The 21,300-nt window shown below is 41.3% G+C and overlaps 1 protein-coding gene across 2 annotated transcripts; it reads right to left on the bottom strand.

The window, feature by feature from the left end:
• Positions 1-15,102: 15,102 nt before the first annotated feature.
• Positions 15,103-19,804, bottom strand: GATAD1 (GATA zinc finger domain containing 1). 2 transcript variants are annotated; one of them, XM_062567742.1, is made up of 5 exons: positions 19,552-19,804; positions 19,285-19,410; positions 18,581-18,640; positions 16,722-16,905; positions 15,103-15,995 (listed from the first exon to the last, which is right to left on the bottom strand). In XM_062567742.1, the coding sequence occupies exons 1-5, from the start codon at positions 19,744-19,746 to the stop codon at positions 15,805-15,807; spliced, it is 756 nt and encodes a 251-aa protein (XP_062423726.1). In that variant the 5' UTR covers positions 19,747-19,804; the 3' UTR covers positions 15,103-15,804. The 2 variants fall into 2 exon arrangements, with proteins under 2 accessions (XP_062423726.1, XP_062423727.1); XM_062567743.1 differs by lacking the exon at positions 18,581-18,640.
• Between the last annotated feature and the right edge of the window lie 1,496 nt (positions 19,805-21,300).

Here is a 21,300-nt window from a genome sequence, read left to right as displayed (position 1 = left end):
TACAAAGATTTGGAAAAACTGAGGAGACACACACAACCATTTACACCATAACCAGTCTTTGTGGGAGACTCATCACAGGATCTGCCTCAAAGAGAAGTTCTGGTAGAAGAGGTTATAGAAGAAATAGGCAAAATGAACAATAACACGTCACCATTACCAGTTGGTCTTCAGTCAATAGTCCTAAGGGAATTTATCACTGTAATAACTACTAACTGTGAAGTGCAAGTTCTCAGTTAAAGTCATATGAGTGTATCACCATGCCTCATACATTTGCCAAATACAAAACCTACTTTTTAAGCCTCTCTCAGAGAAAATACCCCTGAAAAAGCCATATTGGCCATATTGGGCCAGTTTGCTAGCCAAATAAGCATAGTTTTTGGAAAGGGGAATTCTGCCTCTCAAACCTACGTGCATTTTTTGAAGGCCTCAACAGACCTGTGGATAAGGGAAATCTGATTGCAATAGTCTGCTTTTATTTCCAAAAAGCTTTTGAGAAAGCTCTTCACCAAAACCCCTCATGGAAACGAAGCAGCCATTGGATAAGAAGGAAGGTCTTGATATAAGTAAATGTTTAAAAGGTGGAAAAACAAAATTTGGAATGAGCAGTTGGTTTTAACAGTGGTAAAAAGTCACCAATAGAGTCCTGCAGGGATCTGACCCATGACTTGTGGTGTTTAGCATAAATGATTTTGAAAGGGAGTGAAAAAGTAAGCCAAAAAATCTGATGACAATGAATGCTAATAAAAAACCAAGGTTGATCATAAAAGACTGCGGAAGACCTTCACAAAACTTGCTGACTGGACTTGGCAGATTAAATTTGATGTAGATAAGTGTAAAGGGATAAGAAAAACAATGATAGGCCCTGAGTAATCTAATGATTATTAATATTCAGAAATCAAAACCTGTGGTTAATAGATAGCTACAGGAAAACACCATCTTATTGCTCAAAAGGCATTTAAATGTTAGAAATTATTAGAAAAGAAATGGGAAACACTTCAGAAGGTATTCTGTCATATGTAAACCCGTAGTGTTTCTGTATGTGTGCCATTGAATATTATGTATGGTTTTACTCTAGAGACCTAGTTGGTGGAGTCTCATGGGTTAAGGCCATAGAAGGAAGGGGGGTCCAGGAGAGCTGGCTAATATTCAGACATCACTTCCTCCAAGCTCAAGAGCAGTGCATCCCTATGAGTAAGAAGTGCAGCAAAAGGGGCAGGAGACCTGTATGGGTGAGCAAGGAGCCTCCTGGCCAAATTCAGACAGAAGAAGAAAGTACACAGAATGTGGAAGAGGGGACAGGCTACTTGGGAGAATTACAGGAATGCAGTCAGAGTATGTAGAGATGCTGTGAGGAAGGCTAAGGCCCAGCTGGAATTGAGTGTGGCAAGGGATGTCAAGGACACCAGGAAGGGCTTCTTCAAATACATCAGCAGCAAGAGGAGGACTAGGGAAAATGTGGGCCCGCTACTGACTGGGGCGGGGGCTCTGGTGACAAGGGATGCAGAGAAGGCAGAATTACTGAATGCCTTCTTTGCTTCAGTCTTCACTGCTAAGGGCAGCACTTGTGAATCCTGTAGCCTGGATGTGAGGGAGAGAGTCTGGAGAAGGGAAGACTTTCCTTTGGTTGAGGAGGATAGGATTAGAGACCTTCTGGGCAGGCTAGACATCCACAAATCCATGGGCCTGAATGGGATGCCCCCACGGGTACTGAGGGAGCTGGCAGATGTTGTTGCCAGGCCACTCCCTATCATCTTTGAAAGGTCCTGGGGAACTGGAGAGGTGCCTGAGAACTAGAAGAAAGCCAATGTCATTCCAGTCTTCAAAAAGGGCAAGAAGGAGGACCCAGGCAACTATAGGCCGGTCAGCCTTACCTCCATCCCTGGAAAGGTGATGGAACAGCTCATTCTGGATGTCACCTCCAGGCATATGGAGGAGAAGAAGGTGATCAGGAGTAGCCATCATGGATTCACCAAGGGGAAATCCTGCTTAACCAATCTGATAGCCTTCTGTGATGGAATGACTGGCTGGGTAGATGAGGGCAGAGCAGTGGACGTTGTGTATCTTGACTTCAGCAAGGCTTTTGACACTGTCTCCCATCACATCCTCCTAGATAAGCTCAGGAAGGGTGGGTTAGATGAGTGGACAGTGAGGTGGATTGAGAACTGGCTGAAAGGCAGAGCTCTGAGGGTCGTCATCGGTGGCATGGAGTCTAGTTGGAGGCCTGTGGCTAATGGCATCCCCCAGGGCTCGGTACTGGCTCCCATCCTGTTCAACTTCTTCATCAATGACCTGGATGAGGGGACAGAGGGCCTCCTCAGCAAGTTTGCTGATGATACCAAGCTGGGAGGAGTGGCTGATACACCTGAGGGCTGTGCTGCCCTTCAGAGAGACCTGGACAGGCTGGAGAATTGGGCAGAGGGGAACCTCCTGAGGTTCAACAAGGGCAAGTGCAGAGTCCTGCAGCTAGGGAGAAATAACCCTAGGCACCAGCACAAGCTGGGGGCTGACCTTCTGGAGAGCAGCTTTGCAGAGAAGGACCTGGGAGTGCTGGTGGATGACAAGTTGACCATGAGCCAGCAATGTGCCCTTGTGGCCAAGAAGGCCAATGGTCTCCTTGGGTGCATAAGGAAGAATGTTGCCAGCAGGTCAAGGGAGGTGATCCTGCCCCTCTACTCAGCCCTGTGGAGGCCTCATCTCGAGTCCTGTGTCCAGTTCTGGGCTCTGCAGGACAAGAGAGACATAGAGCTACTGGAGAGAGTCCAGCGTATGATTGGAGGGCTGGAGCACCTGCCCTATGAGGAACGGCTGCGAGAGCTGGGCCTCTTCAGCCTGGGGAAGAGAAGCCTGAGGGGGGATCTTATCAATGTGTACAAGTACCTGAAGGGAGGGTGTCAAGGGGACGGGGACAAACTCTTTCCAGTTGTCCCATGTGACAGGACAAGAGGCAATGGGCAGAAATTGAAGCACAGGAAGTTCTGCCTGAGCGTGAGGGGGAATTTCTTCCCTGTGAGAGTGATGGAGCCCTGGACCAGGTTGCCCAGAGAGGTTGTGGAGTCTCCTTCTCTGGAGATCTTCAAGGCCCTCCTGGAGGCAACCCTGTCTGTCTAACATGCTGTAGGTGACCCTGCTGAGCAGGGAGGTTGGACTAGATGATCTCCAGAAGTTCCTTCCAACCTTACTGGTTCTATGATTCTATGTCAGAAAGGATACACTAAAACTCGCAAAGATTTGGGGAGGGCAACAAGAATGCTCAAAGGCTTCTGTGCAATAACTAACAAAGTAGGCTAGGACTTACAGTTCTAGAAAGGGAATGTGAGTGGGGATATGACAGCTCATGAGAAGCAGGGAGAGGGTAAATTGCAGAGGGGCCTTTGTTGCCTATTCCACTTCAAGAAGAAGCAGATGTCAAAGAAAGCTAGCAAACTGCAAGTTCAAACCAAACCAAAGGAGTTTGTTTCTTTTCCCACACCATACAGTTCAGCTGGGGAACTCTGTGCTCCAGGATATTTGGTTTACATAGGTTCAAACAGGTTCAGTCTACTGAGGATTCGTAAGCATGCATCGCTGAACTGTAAGAGTGTTTCTGAAAATAACACTGTAATTACCCAGTTCTTAATACCTTTCCCCGAGGTGAACTTCTCAATTCCTTTTCTCAAGGCCTCAAACTTGGCCATCGTTAGTGGCAGGCCATTACAAAGGGCATGTTTGGCTTCAGAGCCTACAGAAGGACCTTTCATTATAACTGTCTGTAATCATCCCACAGACTTTTCCAGTAAGTGTAGCTTTTTATGGATATTTTTGTTTCCCAATCATACCATTTCTGCTGATCTCTCCAAGGGAGTCATTAAGCCGAATCCCAGATCTCCAGACTTTGTACAGGGTGGTGGTAGGTAAGACTTGGTTGCTTTCAGTTTCATCTTGCCCAATTGTGTCTGCAGCACATACGGCTTATGTGTAAAAGGACAAGAAGCTGGAAGAATCCTTTATCTTATCTAGCTGCAGTCTATTCCTAAGCAATTTATATATATATATAAAAAGAAAAGATTGAAGAGAGCTTGGAGAGTGAAGGAGAAGGCTGTTTGTCCAGTGAAAGGGTACCTAACCTGCTGACATCTCTAGCTGGCTTTGTCTCACACATCCAACCACCACCCACCTTGGTTATAAGGAAGGGATTAAGAAAGGTAAGTTTTTGAGTAAGCTTTAATTACTGTTATTTGTCTCTAACTGTTGCTGATCTAGTGAATGTGTATTTGACTTTTAAGCACATACCATATACCGTGACTATTTTATGCAGTCAGACTTTACAGCTAGCTTACCCATCCTGTAGTGAATTCATAGGTGCATACAGATCACCAAGCTCTCCCAGATAAAGATCTTGCTTTTTGAGAAATATTGACAAAGCTTTCCCTTGGTCTTTCATTTTGACACTGTAAGAAGATTCTTGCTCTGGAGCGAAGAGTCTCTCATTGTTTTCTTTATGATATTTTGGAAGGTGAAAGATAACTTGGACGAAAGGAGGCAGCTGAGAACTAAAGCCAGTATGAAAGAAAGATACTTTCAGTCAGAGAAAACCTGCCAGAAGGAGCAACTCATCAAAAGAGCAGAGAGGGAACCTCTCTTGACATACTACGTACGTCTACTGGAAGCAGAAAAGAGCAGTCCTTCTGAAACCCACCAGAACAACACTGTCATTCTGCGATGCACTAAATGCTTGAGGAAAGGTAACTGGAAAATTCAATGCGTGGACTCCCGTAGTGTGGGAAATGCATTTTCTGGAGAGAGGCAGCCTGATGAACATGGCAGGACAGAGTATTTTATTCTTAGCGGACTGCTGAAATTTGAGAGTTTGAGAGCTAAGAGGTACCCAAATTCTGCTTATGTATTTCAGCTGCCTGGTCACAAGCTGTCTTATGTTGTGATCTTATCAAAATGTAGGATCTTTTCAGAAAGAAAGGGCTCTTTAAGATCTGTATAAGATCTGTATAAAAGATCCTACAGATCCTAGATAAAAGATCCTAGAGAGGATTATGTAAGTTTGACATCCTGAAGACAAACAGAAAACTTGGCTGTTGATCTCACCTAGAGGAAGATCTGTGTTAAGAAAAAAATGCATGTGTGTTTTGATCCTGGAGCAGTTAAGAGATCTGGTTACAAAAAAAGACTAAATTGATATGGCTGAGAAGTGATGATCTTCAGCAAAGAAGTGGGAATAGGGACCACAAATATAGGCTGGGGGTGTGGTGGCAAGCAGGAACTTCTGGAAGGAGATTTGCATCTGAAAAAAACCTAGAATGTAATATTTAATCACTTCCTGAGAGAGGTGAGATACTCTTCCCATGTTCTCTGTGAACAAAAGGGTTCAGAAGGTTTTGATAGAGTGCCAAATTGCAATTGGTATGCAAATAGATACTTGGGTGTGCTTTTCTGGGTCAGTTACAGGGTCAGTGCGCAGGATGTTATATTTGGGATGTTTTCAGATAGAAGCCACCTTCATATCTACCATTCAGTTCTAGTTATACTTATCTTTTCATTTAACAGACATCCAAGTTCTTCAGGATTTCATGAGGATGTATGAATCTCCTCAAGCTGTTGTTGCCCATGAGGAAGTTGTTATTGTCAGTGAAGACTCTCAAGTTTGCAAACCCATGCCACCAAAGAGAGAGGAACTCTCTGAAGCTGTAGACCAAATGCAACAACACAGAGGACCACCAGCAAGCAGGAATTCCCCATCAGCCCAGAGTATGTGCAATAGGGAGTCTCTAGATGGCATGGCAATGTCTGAATTTTCAACTAGAAATGGTCAAAAAAAAAATATGTATCATATTCCTGAAGGTAAGTAAGTGTGACTGTGTGAGTTTGTGTGAAAGAGAGAGAAAGGGAGAAGCACCAGTACAATATTCTGCTGTGAACTGTTGCAGGATTTTGTACAAAATTGTCTTTATTGTTCACAATAAAAGCATTTAGGCTTGTGAGAGCATGTTCATTTTCCTAGATGTGTTCATGTATATATGGTATATGCTCCATATGTACTGCTTGCACTCTTGCTTGCAGAGTTCTGGACAATGCCATGCAGACAGCAAGTGTACTTTTAGTCTCTTTAGCTGAGCCTTAGTTGGAAGGGGAGATGTATACCAAATACCAAATCATTACTATTTTTGAATATTTCCACTGGAATAACACCTTGCCCTTGTAGTCATCCTTTGATGATACTCTGTACATACCCTTTGGCTGTGTTTCTAATCCAAAGATTCCCAAAATCTTAAATCCAGTCTTCACATACCACTCTATTTTATCTTGTGTTTGATCTAACCTGCCTATGAAAATGAGTATTTCTGGCTCACACTTAAGAGCAGGTCTGTTTGTAAAACAGACCTGTGCTCAAAGTTCAATAAGTGCATGCCTAGTTAAGAGTCAAACAGATGTCTAGTTTGAGTTATTTTCATAGTTCTGGAGAGATGGATTCATTTAGGTAAGAGATGTACCAGTTCTGTCTGGATGGTAATAGGTAAAAACTATACTTTATTTGTATATCTTTCATATTCCATAAGGTATTAGATGAAACTACAGTACTACATCTATTTGTATTTTTATTCTCACTTCTGTAAGGCCATTAAGGCCTTTGTTAATCATTAGGCACAATATAGCAGCAACCACAATAAAAGTGATCTTTGTTCCTTGTATAATATACATTGTAAATATAAAGACTAAAATATGCACTAACTCAAAGGAACATTAGGCATAGATACTCAGCTCCTGATTTATGTGTGCATCAAGACTTTATCACGGTGTATGACTGAATCTCATCCTGACAAAGTAGGTCAAGCACAGCAGCAAGCGAGGAAGTAGTATACCCTAGCTAAAGCTTAGCAGAGACCAGGAAGCCAATTTCTGACTATTTAGAATTAAGCAAAATGTCAAAGTAAATATAGGGCCTAAAAATCCATTCTACAGTTGTTGGCTAAACATCAACCATGTAAAAATAACAGAGATATCAGAAGCCACACTCCACAACCACATGTATGTTGTGTACACACCTGCTGAATGAGAAATTCATCCACAGCTAGCACCTATTGGAGTCACTGTGTCTTTTTCTGGTAGACAATTCTGACTTTTAAAAAGAAAGACAGAGACATCTTACCCTTTCAGCATTTATTCTTGGCATAGTATGGTTTTATACATGAGTCTTACTATATTGATGAAATAACATTGTCTACATTCTTCAGGTTTCAGCATGAAAGTGTATTGTTTTACCGCATTTCATCTAGCTATATCAGTGGGACTTATATGCTGGTAAGTTTAAGTAAGTGCCTGGAGTGTGTCTTCCCCTAACACAGTCATATGGGAAATACAGGGAAATGAGATCTCATTATTCTACAGTTGTGTAATACCTGGTCACAGCCACAGTGCTATTTGACCAATTTGTGCTCTTGCAGTTTCCTTGCAGCACACTTCTCAGAGGAACACAGGTTTGGAGTACTTTTTTCCTTTGTAGCTAGAAGATCCAGAAGTTCAAGCAAATAGCTAACAGGTTAAAAAAATGGAAAATATGAGGGGCTGCTTTACACCAAAACAGATTGGAGCCTGCTTGTTTTGCATGAATTGGACAATACAGATTGCTGTTATGACTACATGGCCTCATGCATAGCAGATATGCAGCTCTGAGGAAGGTGACTGGTGTTCTTTTATAGGTGTCTGAGATGTAAGAACTATGTGTATTTGCTAGTGAAAATGTTATAAAAGCAGAGAATGGCTGTCTATCTCTAGAAGGAAACAGCTGTTTTTCATCTCCTCACTGTTTCAGCATTGTAAGGGAAATAAGACTGCCCACAAATCTGTTGAATGGACGTTAGATGGGCATTCTAAATGTGGAAGGAAGAGCACTCCCTCTGCGTAAACCTTTTCACGTTTAGCACAAAGGCTCCAGACAGCATCGGAGATGATCACTGGCACAGATTTTGTAATCTAGGCATGATAAATCATGCTATATACCTTGTTCAACATAAAAAAATGTTACTGTTCATCACTGTTACTTGTCTGTTACTGTTCATCACTCATCTTCGCCGTTTCAGTCATCACTAAGTGTTTACTGGCGCTCTGGGAACTGTGGATGTGAGGAGAGCATTTTGGGTTTGAGAAGCATTCAAAGAAATCTCAGGAAAATTATACTGAGCACAGAGGGGGATAAGGGATAGTTTTTATTCAATTAAATTCTGGCAATGCTTTGGAGTCGGTGGTCAGGCTGAGATGTATGTATTTATGTATATATTTACATATATTTATATGTAGGATGCTGTAACTACAGCTTTGTCCTTCCCTAGGACCAGAGTAATCTGGAAGCTGCAGAAGTATTTGTGGCTTTTTCTTTCACCCATGTAAGTACCTGGAAGTGATGCACCAGACTGCTAGTTCAGGTAAATGTTATGAACTGAGAGCTTATTAACAGTACCACTTGGTACCTTTCCCAGAGCGGATCAGATCAGTATTCTGCTGATCTCTTCCTTCCTCTTTTGTTTTTGTTGGTTGGTAGGATTATGGCATGAGAAGGAAACAAACTTATTTCTTGTCCACTTTCTCTTCTCTTCAACTCTTATTCAATATCCTTTTTTCTCCATTGAAGGCCGGAATTGCAATATGAGGGTAGAAAATAGGTATATACCTTGCGCTGTATGCTGAAAACTATAAAGTAATCTTCCATTTAGTGACTGTTAGGCTTTTCATTGTCTTTTGAAAGTGCTTTTCACTCAAGCCAATACTTGAAATAGTTGGAAAAAGTTGAAGTGGTGTGTGCTAGTCTGTCGTACCAATTGCAGCCATTTTAGCTTCTCTGCAAGATCAGGACTGCGCATGATCCGTTAGCTCTCACTGCTACACTTGGTGAGGAGTTGAATGTAAGATAACGAAAACCTAACAGCTGGGGCTTATTGGACAGGGAGAGGAGAGGAGGGAAAAGAAAAGAAACTGCTAAAATAAACTGCTCTTTCTAAGGCAGGATCTGTAAACTGGTTCCCATTCTGCAGCTGGCTCCCATCCTGCCTGCCGAAGGCTGCCAGTGCTGGGCTGCGTAGCTCTATTCACAGTGCTCAGGTGTTGGAATGAGATGCAGAGGTACAGGAAAAGCAGCAGAAGAAAAAAGAAAGACCTTTGTTAAAATGTAAAAACCCTGGGTATGCTGGTATACTGCTTATCAGAAAGTTCATAGGTATAAATAACATCTTCTGGAAAAGCTGGCCCTATGTTTTTAATCTGTGTTTTTCCCTTTAGTCCAGCCTTCTAATACAAATCTTCAAATCTTCAATGATGATCACTTGGGCAGGTTAGAAGTAAAAAAATTGTTTAGTTTGCATCCCAAATATGGTTTTAATGTACCTACAAATATATGACAAATACCTGAGAACAAATAACCCATTTAGCTAAATGATTTATGCATATATCTCCCAAGTGAGTCATTTCTTTATTTCAACTAGTATGACTTTGTATAACAAAGATTCCACTTTTATAACATAAAAATATATTGAATAGGTAATAGAATATTTAGTAGACATTTGAAATCTGAATGTTTTCCTTTCAACAATAAAACATTTTACTTATTTGCTATATTTGCTTGATTTATCAGTTACTAAAAATGTTTTATTTGCTTTTTTTTTCCTTTTTTAAAAATGGGACAAGTGTTGCTGTTATTATCCTGCATACAATTTACAACAAAATTATTTTAGAGAATGCCACTTACACCTTCTTAGGGGTAAGTATATTGTTGCAGTCCATGATTTTTCCTTTACAAGCTCTTTTATTCCTCCTATATAGACACAAAAGTAAACATTCACCTTAGTCAAAACTTTGTTCTGAAAAAAGTGTCTGCCTTACTTCTCTCTTGGAAACTTTTTTTTTTCTGTTCTGCAAGGCAAAGGTACTGAATAATACTGATTTCCTGCAATTACAAAAATGATATTTTCTTGCTACAGGTGGATGAAACCCCAAGACCTCAGAGCATACTGCAGATGTTCTGTGCATTGCTCAATACATTAGTAATTTTAGGTCTTAGCTACATGTTCCATCTTTAGAACTAAAAATAAAAGTCTGGTCAAAAAGCTCTGAAGCTCAGCACAAAGCAATAAATGTAGCAGTAGTGTATCCATTCACAGTACGAGGATGCAAAAATGAACTTGCCTAAATTTTGGCATAGGAGAGTAAAGGTGGAAAGGGGAAAAGACAGTATAGTATTGGGTGAGCTTGGATCATTCAGCTGCAGGCCATCAAATCCTGCCCCTATGGGATCCTATGTTATCCCTTCTGTTGTTGAGTCCATTTCGTAAGTCTTCCTTTTGTCCTCCATTTTCCTAGTAGAAGAAGTCCTTAGAAAGAGAAATTGCTCTCAGACGTCCCATTCTTTCAGCGATGTTAGCGATATAGACATAAAATGCTCTGTGGAAAATCATTCATTATTCCTATGTTACTGGTTGATATTATGAATGGTGAAGAAACAGGACAGTGAAATTGTTCACATACTTTACATATAAAGTTATAATGATTTAATAAAAGATTTATGGACCTTACCACCAGAATCCTGCCCAATTTGGAGTATTTTTAGCACATTCCACTATAATCAAGAACTAAAATAAAAATACTTAGTGTTTATTAAGGGAGGTTGTTCTATAACTCTCTGAAAAGATCCTTTTTGTCTTCTTAGACAGTAATCGGAAGTATAATACTTGGAATTATTTCAGAGTAAGTCTTTTAAGTATTTTTATTTTGCTATCTTGCATTCTTCTTGAGCACTTTTAGATAATAAACTGCATCTTATGTCTTAGTTCCCATGATACAACTTTAATGCAAGTTGGAGGAATAACTGCATTTGCAACCCTGTTACTGATTGTACTTGCTCTGATGACAAAAGTAAGTACCATTAATGGATTATGTAACAAAATCTATGTTTTCATGATTTTAATGACATTTTTATATCTGTCTTATCCTTTTGAGTCACTCAGTGTCTTGCCATTATGTCTACTAGCTTTGTTTGCCTCACCAAGACTAGCAATGCTCATACTTTTTTAAAAAAAAAGGTAAGTGAAAAAGCTGAGAACAGTCTGACCTAAGAACTGTGGTACTAAATGTGATCCTGTGTTTCTGCACATCTCTATACCAGTTTCACTTTCCTCTGTACAGGTGTGCTATAGTAAGGGTGAGAGAATCCAAATGTGCGTAGGTGGAGGGTAGTCTGATGTTACTCATGAACTTATTACCATTTAGTTGTTCTTCCCTTAGAGCATCACTCAGAAATGTTGATGAGTATCAATAGGACAGCAGCAGCAGTTGGAAGTCTGTTTAGCAAAAATAGACCCTTCACAGAGTTGGAAATTAATTAAATGCGTTTTAGAGAATTATTTAGCTTATTAACAGACCAGAAAGGGGAGCAGAAGGCTAAACTGGCAGTAGTAATCTCAGGATTTATTGTTACTGTATGCCATTAATGTTAGTTTATTAATCATCAGCCCTGAGCAACATGTAATTTTTTTTTAAGTCAAAGATGTGTTGGCCAATGGCAACTACAGATGCTCTTACTGTGTTTGCTGTCCTCAGAAAACCCTGACAAGCATGAACATGTCAGTCATATCAAGCAACCTGCTGATTATTGGAGCAGTTGTTCATTTACTTATAAATTCATCTGTAAGTGGTTTACTTGATGTGTGCTTGTGAGATTCACTGCTATGCGTTAGTTTATTTTATACAGTACCTGTAATCACTATATCTGCATTGGGTAGTATCAGTAGCTTCTTCTTATGATACTGCATTAAATGCCATAAACATGTTTAAATGCAGAATTCCTTTTCTCTATTAAAGTCCTTTTTGCGTAGTGAGGAAAGTGGCAAAAATGTTTAGATGGCAATTTAATCAACTGCTCATTAGCCTTTTTTCAGTGTGATTGATTGTTTCCTATTTCATTCTTAATAAATAGTAAGACTGGGTGGTTAAATAGGTTTCTAAAGTTTCTACTTTACTACATCATTTGATAGTCTTATCTTTGCTGTATCTTTTTTAACTGACCAGATCTAAGACCTTTCTTAGATTTAATGCTGCTATTGATTTAAATTCAATGAGGGATGTCACTTTTTATTGTATTCTAGCTTTCATTTCATAGTGGCAGTGGTTACAAATTGTTGCCTTTTCTTACAGAAGCTCCAGGTTATATATGCTGTATTTGGAATCCTGTTCTTTGCTCTGGTAAGCAGAACATTTATATGGCATGCTTTTTTAAGACATTATCTCGCTACCATCTTTTTTGCTTAAACTTTCAAACTTCATGTCTAACATAAGGTTCCCCAATCCTGCAGGCAGGCAGCTCTCTCAGTATGACCTGCTATTTGACATGGGAAGATGCTGAGATCTGCATATCTGCAAAACTGGCCACTTTCTTAGGCCTGTTCTGTAGAAAGGCAAACCTCTTCCCCCCCCACCCCAATTTTTAAATACAGAATGGTGAAGCAAATAACAAGGTGCACTTCTTATCTGCAAAAGCAGGTGGATATTTCACTTTGCTATGAAAATACAACAGTGATTTCCAAACTACTCGTATTTCACTGCTGATGATTGTAAGCTGCCATGAATTTCTAGATATAAGGGGTGCTACTGTTGCCTGCTCTTTGGGGAGTATGTGCATCTAAACATGTGAGAACTGCAAATCCCAAGTAGACTCCAGTTATAAAGTACCCCGGTCTCCAAGGAAAGTAGTGGAGCAGTACGGGAAGTCTTCCATCTTTTTAGACATCTTGGAAGGTTGAAAGTTCATCAGAGTATTAGTATTGGACTCATAGGCAAGGAGCTGCATCAGATTGCATGTAAGGACCATTAATAAAACAACTGAGGCAAGAAAGAAAAATAACACTACATAAATGAGGAGAAACCCAAACTCCTTACAGAAGCCTATCTGTCCCTTCCTTTGTCACTCAGGTTTCCTCTAGGAGTTAACATTTCCCCCAGTAATATTTTTTTTTCTTAATATTCTTTCTCACTACCATTAATTGGTTGTGGTCCACTGCCTAAAAAAAATTTTGCCGTCATGAGGACTTAATAAACAGTTATTGTCCCTGCTGGAGAAGGTTTATGACTTTCCCCTCATCATTAATATGGAATTCCAGTTATTCTGAGAAACTGAAACTTCAAAAACTGCAAATCACACATTGACATTTCTCTAAATTGTCTATTTTATTTATCATTTATCTCTAAATAAGGGCAAATAGCAAGGACTTTAAATTTTGTGTAAATTGTAGAACCCCCCAAAAAAGCAAAAATGAACATAAGCACTTTTTTCCTCTCTCCTCTTCCTACAAGGATTTGATGAAGATGGTAACTGAGCTTGAAAGACAATCCACAAAGGATCATGCCTCTGTGAATTATATTCTGGCAGCATGGAAGCTTTACATACACATTGCTATGCTATTCTTCTTTACTTTGCTGTTAGTTGATGACGTACCATTAAGCGCTTTTCTTTCATTCCTGTACTAAAGGAAAGTGCATGTCAGTTCAGACAAATCACACATGCTGGCAGAAATTACAGGATGCATTTTTGTGTAAGTCTTCTTATAGACAAAAAATGGTCTTAGAACAAGACAACAGAACCTATTGTAGAAATAGGTATTAAAAGGATGGGGGAGGAGTAGGGTGTGTGTGCCATAATATACTATGCTAATCTATAAAATATGTTACCTTGCTGATGAGATGGTGTCACCACAAGGTTTAGGGTCACTCTCATGAATGATGTCACATTTATTAACAAAAATGCAACTCAGAGTTACTAAAGATGAGGAATAATGAGAGAATCCCATGTGAAAAGCTTGCAGACTGCAGAGTAAGGAGAGGAGACTAAACATTTGGGGGGGGTCACTCTGATTACTGTAAATATATTTTAAGAATCATTATTTTTACTTTCTGATTCTTCTTAATTAAATTAAGAAGTATCAGCTACACAAAAATCAAAAGGAAGCGGAGAACGGACACCTAGGTCTGAAGGCCCGGAGTGAAGTCACCTTCACCTGTCACCATTACTGTAACATTCTGAACATGAATGTGTATATCTGAAATGTCTGTAGCAACTAAAGTTATATGAGATTTAACTCTTTATTAGCAAAATAAAAGTGCTACCAATTGCTTTCTTACATTTTGAAGGTATGAAGGATGTAGCATGATCCCTACTTTCTGAAAACTCCTCAGGCCACTTGATAATAGTTATGGCCACTTGAACTAGAAGCCTCTAAGGCAACCCAAGACATTTTGAGCTATTGACAGAATCCCTTAAATTCAGCATTTATTCCCTTAAGGTTGAATATTCTTTATTGTACTTGAAGAGGGGAGAACTGAGGCAGCAAGCTGAAGCAGATGTATCTGGTTCCTGACAGCAGGAACCAGATACTGATACTGAGACCTAGAAAATTACTGATGGTTAAACATCATCAGTAATTGAGACACTTTCAACATGTATTTCAAAGTAAATCAAAGCTTTCCATGATGTTAAAACATAACTCTAGTGCAATTTTTACAGACTTTCACACAATCAAGTTGATTTGTGAGTTTTGAGTGCTATGGATACGTAAGTCAAAAAAGCTGATAAGATCTGTAAAGCTAACTATAAGACCATGTTTGGAGGATCTGTATTCCATACATCTCTTACGCTACATGGGCAGCAGGAAACACTAAACACAGGGAGTTTGGATCATCTAAGCACACCTTATAGTGTTTTGATCTATTTGGCTTGTAAAATGTTTAGTGCATAAAACTTTAATGTGAACTATATGGTTTCTATTCAATGGCATACCTTTATATAAACTCTAGTATTTTCCAAGTTTTTCTATTGAAATATTTTCATCCATATACTGAGACTATCAAAGTATAGTATTAGTCTTTCCTTAGCAACTGTATTTTTTAGTCTAGCTTTTATTTTATTTTATTTTAACCATCATTGACTGCAAAGATGGAAAAAAGAATTTGAACTCAAATTTAAGAGGCTAAGCTAACACACAGGTAGCAACAACACTGAACTCAAATCATGTGTCAGTATTGGCTTGCTCTGGGAATAAGATGCATTTCTGCCACAAGGAGGCCAGGACAGTACAGTCAAAGAACATTAATTCTTTAATTTGTGTCCATCTTAATAAGAAATATATCCCCAAGTGTAAATAAAGTTCAGCAGAAAGCTACATAGGTGCACATTTTTTAGATTCAGCTGAACAAACTTCCTTTAAAAGAGGACAGCTGAACAAGACCACAGCCATATTGTACATACCGCTATGAAAACAGATTCTAGTTTAAAGAACAAATATCAAAGGAGATCACTTCTCTCTAGTGGAACAGAAAGCTTAACTGCATCACTGCTCAAGTTTAGACCCTCAAAAGTGTTTATTTGAAACTAGTCTTAAGTTATTTTTAGGAAAAAACCCACAAATTACAGTCATAGTAAACTATGTTAAAGAAGTAAATAAAGCGCTGGATGATTAGAAGTATGGATTGTAACTCATTTACTGGAAATAAGTTAGAAAATAACAACATTAAAGGCAACTTTAAGTCATTCATATCCTTACTGAACTGGAAGATAAAATTTGTAGCTGAGCAACAACGACTGAAGAATGAAACATGGAAAAGACACATCAAACAGAAAGAGAACTTCCACTTTAAAGATCTGATGTAACTTAAAATAAGTACCACAGTCCATGAAGTAACCTGAACCTTTTATAATTTTTTAAAAACTTCTTGTATGGGGTTCACAGACCTGAGAATACACCCAAAATAACTAGTCCAGAGTATTCCTTTTTAAAAAAATTATAAGTTATTGGTAACAGTTTCTTTAATGGAGATTGCTGGAGTAGGTCCCACATGAGTCCATATATAGCCTTTCTCTGGTCTTGTAGGAACAGTAGGGAAGGGAGATGATCGAGATTTGAAATATTCTGAGGGTGCGTGACAAACAAATTCCAAATATTCCATTTTCCTTGGGAGATCTTCTTCTGGTCCTAGGAAGAAACAAATAATCCCCAAAGTCAAAATTCAAAGGCTTGAAACTGGAGCATCCAAGAACTATGTAATATGCAACAACAGCCGAAATCCCTCACAGAATATGCTATTTCAATCAATGACATTGCCAGCAAAGTAGCCTCAAATACTATGTAAGAAACCTCTACATTTCTTCTCAGTACTATTTTCTTTTCTTTTTGAAGCATTTGTTTTTGAAGGCCTGCCTGTCAAACTGATTTTCCCAAAATATTAGTAATTTTATAATTAGTTATAGAGCACTTGCTATGCTAGTGCTTACATTCTATCCATTCTAAGTACCCAGGATGAAGACTAGCTAATTCAGATCACTTTAAAAGAAACAGCTTGCCTACTATATCAGGTTTATACTGTAACAACTTTGATTCTAGCTATGGAGGAATAATTTGATCCTCAAAGTTACAAGACTGTAAGTGTGCTTGTAAGCACACATAAGTAAATAATACCACTCATTGTAGTAGTACCACTTACACATACATACATGTATATATATATGTATATATACACACACAAAAACACGCACATATAAAATGTTACTCAAGTGAGATAAATATTTACAGGATTAGGATCTAAAAATGTGGCAATTATATAAATGATTTTGACAAATTAAAAAAAGTTCATTTAAAAATTACAACTCTGCATCAGCTGAGGCACGACAAAGTTGCAGAAGGTGATGGCTTAGAGATTACCTATGATATAAGATGCAGCATCAAAACAATCTTTGGGGCTGGCTTGTGTTGGAATGAGCCAGGTTAGTGCAGCGCTCTTTTCACAGTATTGGTCCTGAATAAACCCACGGATCTGAGCATAGTATGTTTTTCCATCCTGCTCATCAACCACTGAAACAACATCTCCAATTTGATAGTACACACCCTAGAAAACATACAAATGATAAATAAATAAAGCAATCTGATTTTAGAAGCTTCACGCTGAGTATCTTGTATTATCTCAAGCTACCCCAGTCTCAAAAGACCATCTTAATCCAGCTACATGCAAAGGGAAGGTGGTGTCACCTTGTATCAAGTGCTGTCTCATCTACAGAGCCATGAGCACAGCTTATGCACAATTACCTAATGTCTAGCAGTCTGCATTTGGTCGCAGAATAGCTTCTGAAACCAAACAGGCAGTTCCACATGGTCTACTGTGGGCTCAAAGTGCCACGGCAGAAGCAACCTGGCCTCATCTATCTTCAAAGAAACAGATGGCTCAGCTGTTCCACTCCTTCCCTCTCTGTGGACTGTTATGCCTCCTGTCTGCAGGGTGGCAATGGCAACGGTTTCATTCTGTCAGAGGTAGAGCAGCGAGTCTGATGCCATCTAGAAATAGTAACAGCAATAAGCTGTGTGTACAGGAAAAGTAGTTTTTTGCATATGAAGACGAGTGTACCCATCTGTGCGCAATCAAGTCCCAAAACACAGACCCACATCCTGCTATTGCCAAGGCTCAACCATTTTACATGGTGCTCTGTAATGTGCATGATCCTGCACAGCAATGGCAGCAGCAGTTCATGTTACAGTAGCATCACACAGCACAAGGCAGTGTTTGTACCATGAAGAATAGTGTTTGCCATGAATCATACAGCAGAGTTTTGTTCTTAAAATGGAAAAAAAGAACACACAAACAAAAAGACAACCAGTTACCTTTCCCAAAAAGCATCAAGGTATAAAAACAGACATGTTTTGCATAAAGGTTAGATAGAGCTTCTGCAATAATTCTCAGGAATTTCTGATAAAAACAAAAAACGCAAGAAAAGATACAAATTCTCTTCCAAAGCAAGCAACAGCAAAATAGAAATTCAACTGGCAAGTGTGGCATGCAGCATCAGGTCTCTAGTGAGTATAAGGAAACTCGGTCCCCCACTTCTCAAGTGTTTTTCCAGCATTTGGCTTCTGGCTATCCTGACTGTTTTCTTCTTGAGGAAAAAGGTCTCAAAAGGTTGGTTATTCTACTGGAAAGCAAATTTCAGAACTTCAAAACACTAACATCTTGGGTGCTGCTAAAAATGCTCTACAACGTGAAATGTGAGAAGGCGACCAGCTTCTGCTTTCCTTTGAACGTTTGACAGATCCTGTTTCCTGGCTGCCTGAGACTGCTTGCACGCAGCTTTGAGAGCGGAGCAAGTTCAGATGTTAAGGCAGGGCAACCTACCACCTGCACTACTATGTGTGTTTAAAATAGAAAACATCACATAAAGTTATCATCAGCTATGGTCAGTTTTGCTTGGTATCAGCACAGTGAAAGTTAAGAATTTTCATTTACTCATTCATTTAAGCAAATGTAATTTAAAAAATCTTGATGGCATTAATTACTAACGCAATGACACGCATCTTCTTAGAACTAAAAAATGAGACAATAATAACTACTGGAATAAGCTACCTTACTCAATGACAGTGCCATAAACCAGAACAAAATACTACATATATTGCTAGGAAAGAAAAAACAGTTTCTGTAAATACTTCCTTAGCGCTTTCATTATTTGCATTAACTTTTGAAATTGGAAATAGAAACAGCAAGATCCATTTTTCAAATGGACTTGCATAAACCATACCTTATAAAAGATTGATTCTGCTGTAATTATAGTGGATACAGATTCAGGAGCCTTAATGGGCTAAGGAAACAACACAGAAACAGAAGGTCAACAGTGTTAGCACAAACACGGCATGTAATGTTAATTCCTTTTCTTTTTTTCTCCGTTTAGAAAGAAGGCATACTGATGGAAATCAGGAAATAAACGAGCGCAAACATTTAAAATATTTGTACTTTAAAAATTCAAATAATTAACATTTTCATTCTCAAGACTTAAAACAGAAAGACTAATACTAAATTCACATCACTGGTTTTGTATTTTACAAAAAAAAACTCCTTCGCTTAAGAAGCGTGGCTGAAGGACGGGGGCCGTCCTGATTTCCCTCCGCTCGGGGACCTGAGTTCGCAGCGGATCGGGAAGGCAGGCTCACCCGGGCCGCTCACGAATACAATTCAACTCTGGCCCCGACATCACAGCCACTTGCTACGCAGGTTTAACGCTGGTTTTGCGGCCGGAGCTGCCAAATCCTGCACGACGGGGTCAGGCAGCGCGATCCCGCGGGCGGGAGGCGGGCCCGGCCGGGGGCTGCGCTGCGGCAGCGCTGCTCCGGGGCAAGGAGCGTTTCCACAGCTCCGGCTCGCCGCGCCGCCGCCCGCAAGAGGCACTGCAGCCCGCTCCTTCGCGCCCCACCCGCGAGCGGCAGGGGAAGCCACGCACCGCCTTACATTTTTTAACTTGAAAATGTGCCTCCTCCCTTTGCCCTTCGTGGAAACCTTCTTCTCCGCAGCAGGGGCTGACTTGTACTTGGTGTTCCGCAGCCGCGCAGACCGCCGGTGGATTTCCTGCTTGCTCTAGGATGCAGAGAAGGGGGGAGGGGGGCGGAGGTAGGACAGGCGCCGCGGGGCAGGCCCGGCCTGGCTCGGCTCGGCTCGGCTCGGCCCGGCCAGGCCCGGCCCGGGCGCCCTCCCTCGCGGCCGGCGCCGCGGCCTCACCTGCTTGCCGCCGCCGCCGCCGCCGCCGTTGCTGTGCTGGGCGGCGGCCGAGGTGGTGGCGAAGGCGCCAGGCCCGGGCGGCGCGGAGCGCGCCGTGCAGTTGTTGCAGAGGATCTCGCCTTGGCCGCCCTTCTTCCACATGGAGGAGGAGGTGCTGCGGCACACGCTGCACGTGGGCTTCAGCCCCAGCGGCATCCTCCGCGCCGCCGCCGGGGCCCGCAGCCCCTCGCAGCCGCCGCACGCGGGAACGCGGCGCTGCCGCCGCCGCCAGCCCCGGCCGCGGCCTCTTCCCGCCGGCGGCGGATGTCGCGGCGGCGGGAGGAGCGGCCCGGCGGGCCGCTGCCCTCTGCCGGCTGCGGCGCCTCCCGCCGCCGGGGGGCGGCCGCGGGCCGCCTCGCCTCGCCTCGCCTCGGCTGGGCTCAGCGTGGCCGTTGGCGCCGTTAGCGGCTCCCGCGCGCGCTCCCGCGGCCGTTGGCGCCGTTAGCGGCTCGCTAAGATCAATGAGCCTTTTGCATGAAATAGCAGCTTTCTCGTGCCATGTATTACGGCAACAGTTGTGTAATGCGAAGACGCGGCTCACGGCGCCCAGCGTTCAGGCGTGCCTGGGGCACGGGTGTCCGTGGGGCCTGCCTGCTGGCTCGGCAGCACCTAGCGGCTTGCGCGCTCCTCTTCCATGGCAGACTGAGCTTTCTTCTGTCAGGTCCTGAATTTATTTCTGCGTTTTGATATAAACTCCATTTTACCTTCCTCTCTGCTCAAACCGTCCCTAGCTCGTGGGTTGTTACTTCTTTAACTCATGCCCCCCATGCTTATCTTGCCGGTCAGTGATCTCTCAGTGGGACTTTTAGTCTTTATTCCACTTTTAAAGTCTTCCTTCCCCCAACACTCTTTTTGCTGCTTCTGCCCTCCCAGCTGCCTGCCACAGCCGGGCTGTGCAGCGCTGGCACCATGGCATCACTCGTCTGTGCAGAAACTGGTAGCACTGAGTGATGGACAGTATCCCTTTGCTGGCAGGGCCTGGGTAAGCAGCTAATGCTTTGTGAGCACCTTAGTTCTGTGGATTTGCTGAGGTGGATAACAAGTAAAATTGGAAGTAGTTCTGTGCCTAGCCTAGTCCAATCACAATTTCTCCTTCATCTCAGCATTGCATCTGTTTTGCTGGATTCAGATAGAAATTCTTCATTTCTTCTCTTTCTGTGATTGTTGTCATCTGTGCAATGAAATCAGTATACTTTCTTCTATGGGTAGGAAATTACCAAGACCACGGAAAAGATGGTAGTTGCTGTTCCTAACATGTTGATGGCCCAGTCCCCAACTGGAGTTAAATATTTGGCTTTCTTTTATAGCCCTGGGTTAAAAGGGACAAGCACAGTCCTATCACATATTTGAGCTCCAAGGAGACAGTACTACCGATTCTGTGAATTTATGCTGTTCAGCTCAGTTTTACCCATCTGTATATGAACTAGTTGTTACTTCCTTTCTAAAGCCTAATAGCATGGCCAATGCTAGATTTTATTTAAAAAGATAGCAAAAAGAATATATTTTTAAACAGGGCACTAAATTCCACTAGCCTGCTTTAAAATTTGGGCATGTTAGAGCTTCTCAAAGGTAAAGCTGCTAGAATATAGTTTGTGGGCAAAACCTTCTCCTAACATCTTTAATATAAGTGGTTGGCTGAACTTTTCAGCAGGAGGTAGAGCCAGCTGGTATGTAAAACTTCAATCTGATCACTTTGCCTGACAAAACTAT

The sequence above is a fragment of the Rhea pennata genome, chromosome 2, assembly GCF_028389875.1.
Source record: "Rhea pennata isolate bPtePen1 chromosome 2, bPtePen1.pri, whole genome shotgun sequence".
NCBI classification, from domain to species: Eukaryota; Metazoa; Chordata; class Aves; order Rheiformes; family Rheidae; genus Rhea; species Rhea pennata.
This window is presented reverse-complemented; position numbering and strand designations above follow the sequence as displayed.